We start from the raw sequence: 8,086 nt of genomic DNA, 5'->3' as shown, positions 1-8,086 counted from the left end.
TTTTCAGGAAAGGGTAGTCCCTCATATTTTTTTCCCATCGTTCAAAGTCGCGGACACAATTATGTTGAATTAATCTCAACCTCCACATCTGACCACATTGCCTCACTCTCAGATTCAATATCTGGCGCCGGGATCTCTTCCAGTTCATAGGGATAGCTCGTACCTTCTTCAGCTGTCGACGGAGTCACATAGGAATTTTCTATTTTTGTATTAACCGTAGGATGTCCCATTGCCAGAAGACTCGCAATGGCTTTGCGATTGGAAGGATCAAGACTCAGTGCTACGGTGTAATTTTCCAAGGCACCACTGTAGTCCTTCTCACCGCTCAAAATATCTCCAAGCATACAATGTACCTGAACATCACACACATATCATTTTTCAATATTCTGAAAATAAATGACCCATTCGCATCACAAAATTTACCTTGCTGTTTGGCTGGACGCCAGTCTGCTTCTTCAGCAATTTTATTGCCCCAGCACTATCTCCCTCTTCTAGCATCAATTCTGCCATCATAAACACAGCCGGTAAGTAATTCTCATCCAATTCTAGGGCTTTCTCCAGCATCGATTTAGCCTGGAATTTCACCATAACATCTCGCACATAAGTCCGTGCCAAGAGGACAAATGTCCTCGGACTCTGACCCAAAAACCTCACAGCATTCGATGCCATGGTCTGAGCCTCACGGAAACGCAGCATTCGCATGTACGTATCCACCAGACCCTTGTACATCTCAAAGCGATACGGAGCATACTGCAAGGGGGGAAATGGGAAAATTTTTGAGGAAATCCCAGTATGATCTAATTCACTGCAAAATAAGTGGGACTATTTTGAGCTCTCATCGTCACTGCTGAATCAACAATTTGCAAGAATTTATGAATGTCGCAGAATGGGCGTTGTATTGATGAAATAATTTATAGTTAGCACAATCGATTTCCTGAGCATATTTTTAGAGCAAATAGACAAACCCCAATACCCCACAATTTAAATTTTATATACCCTTCGATATTTTGGTAAATTTAAACCCAAGTATAAATAATTATTTTCACATCCAATTCGAAATAAGTTCTAATTTTAATTTTAATTTAAAATTTAATTTAATACTCTTATGGTAATATTAATTAATTCACTCATTTACAGTCGCTTGTACTTAATGAGGTCGCAGAATTAGGACACCCCGACACCCCTCCACACCTCCCGATTCTCGATTTTCTCCCACTTCAGGAAAGTATTCACACTTAAATGTAAGGCATTCCGAAGCAAGATTGTGAATTTGGTAATATTTACGAAAAACTTACCAAATGTTGCCTTTATAAGTTTCATGCGCAGCAAAGTTGTTTTGGTAAGTATTCAATTTTAACCCTTTAACGACGAGACACTTTTTACGGACCGAAAATCAACAATGAAAATTAAACCGATAAACAAAATTTGTGAAACGTTTCATATCTAACTTTGGAAAGTTCAACAGAGTCTGATTCGGTATATTTTTTACGTCTACGTGCGATAGGGACAAAAATAGCTCAAAACTTTAAGTAACTTTTCTGACAATAACAATGAATAATATTTATCACTTTAATGAAAAATATTACGTATGAGTAATGTAGTTTTTATTCCTAAAAGGGTTCTGCTTAAAAAAAATTGGAAGTATAAAAATAATTTTTCCATATGAGAATTTAAAAAATCACCATTTTTAAGTTTAAATATTTAGTATTACAGCAAATAGTTGGAGACTGGCAAAAAATATCCTAGATTCGTTCAACCTTCTGCTTTGCAATTACGTACAAACATAAGGAAAAAATAACTTTAGGTAGTCAGGAAAAATTATTTTCTTTATGGGACACCGGTGTTCCAATCGTCCTTAAAGGGTTAAGGGCTCTACACATTGGGAGCAATTTTTTTCAAAAATTGCATTTTTGACAGAATTTTGACGTTTCTACTTACAGCAGTGCAGACGACTTCCTACAAAAATTAATTTTTGGCAAAAGTTGTTCCTAATGTGTAGAGACCTTTAATTATAGAAAATTTCACAAAATCAAATTTCGCATCCTTTTCTTTCACAAACGTTTAACATATGTCTATCCCACTCTTTCACATTCTTCTTCACCATTCTAATGTCACAAAAAATTCAATTTATTTTAATTCCACGTGAGATGTGAGTACAAGAGACAGTCGTATGGAAAACGTTTGAGAAAAAAAAGAAATGTGAATTTAGATTTCAGGAAAATTTCATGAAATCAAAATTCACATCATTCTCTTTCTCAGACTTTTTGCATAAGTCTGCCTTGTACTTTCGACCTCCAATTCGATTGGACTAAATTTAATTTGTTGTGATGTTTAAGAGAAGAAGAAGAGGAGTGTGAAAGAGTAGGATAGTCATACGAAAAACCTTTAAGAAAGAAAGAGATATGAATTTCGATTTCATAAAATTTATTTGATGTAAAAGGTGTGCCGGAGGCATAACTACTTAAATTTTGTAAGTGAAAAATCTAAATTATTTTAGACAATTAGAAACGAAAAGACCTGTCGGAGAACATTTTTATAGAATAGAATATTTTTTTTGAATCACAAAAGTAGGGTTCTTCCCTCTTATAATTGTGATAAAAAGCAAAAAAATTAAAAAGAGAAAAAAAGCAGAAGAAACCAAAGAATGAAAGACAACAAAAAAATGTTAAAACCGCTTTTTGAAGTTAAAAGAGAACCACTGACACTGACAGAATTGAATTTTTGCCGACCAAAAAATATACATATTGCAAGAACAAAAAAGAGAGCAAAAAGATGCTATGTAATCCATTTTCCCTGTGTGTCATAAATCTCAAAGACCAAACGGCAATATATGGTTTTTCGCGTTTTCCCGTTCTTCAGGAAGCCCATTATAAGATCAATCCCAGGCTTAACAGCATGATACTAATTTCTCCTCGTCGTATTTGTTTCATTCAAAACAACGTTTTTTGTAAAACTTAAAAATAGTTTTACTTTTTTTAAGTCCTTAAATACGTTTCAGAGGTTATTCAAGTGGTCAAAATTTGTTAAAATAGTTTTACTTTTTTTAAGTCCTTAAATACGTTTCAGAGGTTATTCAAGTGGTCAAAATTTGTTAAAATAGTTTTACTTTTTTTAAGTCCTTAAATACGTTTCAGAGGTTATTCAAGTGGTCAAAATTTGTTCAAAAACGAGGCATTATTTGATGTTTTACAATTGTTAACCAGTGTTTGGTTTTCTTAGAATATTGATTCTATTAAAAACATTGATTGATTGTACATATTTTGAAATTAGCTCCTTTTATGGTTTCGGCACACCTTTTAGTAGATCATGAAAATTTCATGAAGTTAAAATTCACATTCCTTTCTTTCTTAAAAATGTTGCATTAGTCTATCCTACTCTTTCGCACTCTTCTTTTTCTTTTGAACGACAAATTAAATTAAATTTAGTTCAGTCCAATTTTGGATATGAAAGAGTGAAATAGACTTATACAAATCTTTTAAAGAAGAAAGGAACGCGAATTGTAATTTTATGAAATTTTATCGATCTTTAATGTGGACTGGACGTATTAGAGATTAATAGTTGATTATTGTGATAAAGAACTATTTATTTATATAGTGTAATTGTCTAAAAAAAAGAATTTGTCACCCATAATTAAAATAAAGAATGAGGATAAAGGAAAATATTATCAAAATCAAGGTGATATGCCAAAATTCCCATGCGTAACTTAATGCACGAACTTAGCATAACTTTTAAATTTTATTTAAATGGGGAATGGACCGGCTTATGAACGAAAATTGGTGTGGGCTCCATACTGTCCACAAGGAGTTATTCCTAAACACTTCTGGACTGTTCGACAGTCCCTTAAGAGAAATAGTTCTTCCTTAATTAGTTTAATTAAAAGTGAATTAGCGAAAAGGCGACCCAGTTAGTGCATGGTAACTTATTTCAGTATTATCATTATTTTAAAAATTTTCTTTAATATTTTTGATATTTTTTTTATGTTTTTGAATGAAACAGTGAATAATTCTATGGATTTAGAAGAAGTAAAAAACAATTTCATCAGTCCAAAAACAAGCGTTTAAGTAGCACTCTTCGGAAAGCGATCCAATTACCCCACCTTACTATATTTTCAATCCTCATGCCCCTCTAAAATTAACTCCTCTAAAAACATATTTTTAATTTTACAGATCTTTATAGCTCAGCTAAATTTGGTCAATTTAATTTTAATTGGAAATTCTTGTTTTTTTTTTTTCAATCCGACTGCACCAAGATAGGGGCTAAACGCTAAGAGATATTGACTTCTGGTTTTCAGTGACCTCCCATAAATCAATATCATCTAAAAATGTAATTTCACACCAGCCCATATCCAAGCCTCTCCCCGCCCCAAAATTATGTATTTCAGATCATTTCAAAAACAGTTCTAAAAATCCCGTTTAGACGCATATTTCGTCCAAAGATTCTTATGATCAAATCAACCTTACTGAAACATTCATGGACAAAACTCAAGTCTAACTAGAGGGCTTAATTGTGGAGCTCAGAGGCAAAATGACACATATCCTATGGCAAAAGCATAGGATATGTGTCATTTTGCCTCTGAGCTCCACAATTGCTCAATTTAAGCTAGTTTGAACTCTGAAGTCCTGATAAATGTCAACAGATTCAAACCACTTATAAACCAACATCAGAAAATCCAATAAGTAAATCCCATATTTTGTAAAATTAGGTCTTGTAAGAGTGATTTCGAATTTGTTACTCCTACAAGACTACAATTTGACCAGAATCTAATTTTGGACAATTTTTTTTGAAGAAATTCAACATCTCCGCATTAAAAATATTCTGTGATCATAGAGGGCGTATGGTAAGTGTTTTCAGCGTTTTCAGTTACCAAAAATTACCCAAATTTTATCCAAAATTGCTACTTGGGTCAATTTTTGAAGACAATTCCACCTCACAAATTGTATTTAATTCTCTCATTATTTCACTCAATTTTCAACTTCACATCTTACTTGCATCTGTTTTCATAAATTTGCAATAAATTTTCATGCCTCTGTGACAAAATAATAAATTGTGGAATTCTTTTAGAAAGAAGAATTCATGTGAAACAATAGTTTGGCCAGAGATAAATTGTTTTCTTCCGATTTATGTTAAATATTTCAGTAGAACTCTCCAAATTTAAGAGTTATTTCCTGAGAAATAAAGTTGAAGGAGAGAGATAATGGTCTCTGGGTCACTGAAAATTTATACTTTGGAGGAAAAATGTTATTTTTCTTTTGTCAGTGAACTTACCAATTGGACTGTTCGCAAGTGCAACAGGGCATCTTTGTACTTCTTGAGTTCCAGAAAGATATTGGCTTTGAGGAGAATGGCCTCAATATTGCGGCTATCGAGGAAGCATGCTTTCTGTGCAAAATATGCCGCTCTCTCGTACTTTCCCGTCACAAAGAGATACTGAGCCATTATGAACCAATTCTCTGTGGTGTATTCCCATACAGATGCCGACGGCGTTATCAGTTTCTCCAGCTCGCTAATTTTGTTCTTCTTTGCATACAAACTGGAGAGGATCATGAGGCCATCTGTGGCCTGTGGATGGAGAGTGTGAGCTCGCTTGAGGTAATTCAGGGCATTGTTGTAGTCACCATTGTGGTAGCAACTCTCCCCAATTAGCACCAAGAGTTTATTGTAATCTTGAATCAATGACTCATTCTCCAGATTCTTGAGGATCTGGATGGCTTGGGGATATTTCCTGAAGGCTATGAAGGCATTAGCCTCAATCCAATGCGTCAGCCAGTCGGAGCATTGGGGCCAATGGGTGGCATCTACAACCAATGAGTTCACCTCTATCCCTTTGACGCCCAATTGGAGGAGTCCCTCCATAATATCCAGCGCCAGGGGACATTCCTTCAAGACTTCCTTGTACGAACTCACTGCACATCTGTCATGGCCATTGTACTGCGACAGCCGACCATAGAGAGCATTAATCTTGGGGGATCTCTGCTTCACTGGAATTGACTGAAGCACAGTTATCGCCTCTTGTGATTGCTTTACCTCCACCAAACATTTGGCAATTTTAAATTTGATCTCAGTCTCTGGGAATGGGTCAGCTGCTTCTGTCGTTTGCTTATTTGACGGTGATTTAAGCTTAGCAATCACTTTCTTAGAATGAAGAGCCTGTCGATAGAATCCTTCAGCCTTCCGGAACCTTTTGACAAAAGACATTTCGATGCATTTCAATGGATTCCCATCGACCAGAAAAAGTCTTACCTATGCTCATTCCAGAGCGCATCTCCGTAATACATCAGCGTAAGGAAATGCTCCTGATGCGACAGGATGTGTCGATGACGCTCATATGAGCAAAGGATCAGGTTGGCCTGCGGAAAAAGGATAAAATCCCGGGAAATAGGGACACCGAAAGGCTCCGCCAGAAAATTGCTTATAACTTACCAGCGTCATAACATCTGAGTACAATTCATAATCGTAGAGTTTCTTGAGATTCTCAAAAAGCGACGTCATGGCTTTTTATTGTTAATATTACGATAATACTGGAGAAATTGATAAAAAATCACTGGGAAAAACTCACTCTTAATTCCACTGTCAAGTAGGACGCCAAGCAATCAGCTGATTGTGCGAGAAAGATAGTCAAATAGACAAATTACCTGTGTGAGAGTGAAACAACTAGATTTGCCCACAAAGCACAATTGAGAGGTTTATTCTGGCGGGAAACATTGAAGTGTTTCACAGGGTGCTCCACTGAATTTCCACCTGTGAAATTTCCACCTGTTCCCCGAAAAGGTCAAAAACCTCTTCAAATATATTTTTTTTTATATTTTACAAAAAAAAACATTTTTTTACTTCTTGAGTAAAAGCTTTATTAAAAAGAACACAATTTTATTCATACATTTTGTCTGGCTTTGTGGCCAATTCTACAAAAAAAAAAGGAAATAGATCTCTAATTAAACGAGTTTCTTCTTTACTATTTTGACTAGCATTAACACTTTGCTTTATTTCACTCCCTCAAGAATAGAAAGAAACGCCACGGTAATGTCGCAATGAGAATGTTTCATTTTCATCAAAGATAAATTGTGCAAAAATTTCCTTAACTGATATCTTTTTTTTTTTAATTTCTATAAATATTCAATTCATTCTATCAGGTAGATTTTTTAATGCATTTTTTTCTTTCTGCAATTTAATTGTTTCAAGTCTAAAGACCATTCTTTTTTTCTCAATTCATAATATCCTAACACTAGAAAAGTTCTACTGCTTTGCAAACAACTTTGAAGAATATTTTTTTTGCTATTCTGGATTGAAGCTATGTTATCTTGTGATATATATATATACAGTAGAGCCTCGCTATAGGCCATATTTGATTCCAGATTTGACACTTGGGTCGCACTATAGTCCATGTCATTTTTTAAAATTATCAACGATTTTTAGTATTGAAACTGCTCGACGGCTTCCACTTTCTTTGCGATTGTGGTACTTGTCCTCGCTCACTTCATTATGGATCACAATTATCACAACTACCGTCGTTGCGGGTGACTTTGCACGTTTTTTCGCTGTTTTTCAACTTTACCCTTTAAAAGTGGATAGTTAAAGTGAAAGGAGGGGGGTGAATGGGTAAAATTATTTGTATTCAGTTGTTAATGAATGGATTTTGTGCCACTAACATTAATTTTATAAAATTTTACTATGTTAAAAAAAATCAAGAAAAAAGGCTTGCACTGGGGATAAGGTGCGGGTGACTTTGCACTTTTTAATAAATACTAAAAAATCAACAATTTCTGATAATAAACGACAATGAAGATCTTCATATCTAAGGGTAAGATGCACGAGATCTACAAGATGACGTGGTCGCCATCTTGATTTGACATTTCTCTCCGCCATTTTGAATAACTGTCAAACCCTAAAACTGGTCCGATTGGGTTGAAATTTTAGTATGTTTTAGCTGATGTCAAGACCTTTTCAAAACGTATCTATGTTCCAGTCTACGTCAAGTATTTACCTAGATACAGAGGCTCAAAGTTTAAAATGTTGTAATAATCATATTTTGGCGGTCTTTATTTTTTAATCTTCAATATTTGATACCTAAACGAAATGCCTTAGTAACCAT

General features: G+C 34.7%; 1 protein-coding gene across 1 annotated transcript; it reads right to left on the bottom strand.

The window, feature by feature from the left end:
* LOC129806858 (anaphase-promoting complex subunit 7) lies at positions 1-6,625 on the bottom strand. Its single transcript, XM_055855670.1, has 5 exons — positions 6,421-6,625; positions 6,241-6,347; positions 5,266-6,178; positions 424-750; positions 1-353 (listed from the first exon to the last, which is right to left on the bottom strand). Exons 1-5 carry the CDS (start codon positions 6,487-6,489, stop codon positions 60-62), a joined length of 1,710 nt encoding a protein of 569 aa, XP_055711645.1. The 5' UTR covers positions 6,490-6,625; the 3' UTR covers positions 1-59.
* Positions 6,626-8,086: the final 1,461 nt, after the last annotated feature.

Source organism: Phlebotomus papatasi, chromosome 1 (genome assembly GCF_024763615.1).
Source record: "Phlebotomus papatasi isolate M1 chromosome 1, Ppap_2.1, whole genome shotgun sequence".
Lineage (NCBI taxonomy): Eukaryota > Metazoa > Arthropoda > Insecta > Diptera > Psychodidae > Phlebotomus > Phlebotomus papatasi.
This window is presented reverse-complemented; position numbering and strand designations above follow the sequence as displayed.

Excerpts from the sequence above, each read along its gene's own strand:
- LOC129806858 (XM_055855670.1), bottom strand. The coding sequence starts at position 6,489 with ATGACGTCGCTTTTTGAGAATCTCAAGAAACTCTACGATTATGAATTG. Across the intron at positions 6,348-6,420 it reads ACTCAGATGTTATGACGCTG|GCCAACCTGATCCTTTGCTC; the intron begins GTAAGTTATAAG and ends CTTTTTCCGCAG. Across the intron at positions 6,179-6,240 it reads GCGCTCTGGAATGAGCATAG|GTTCCGGAAGGCTGAAGGAT; the intron begins GTAAGACTTTTT and ends TTTTGTCAAAAG.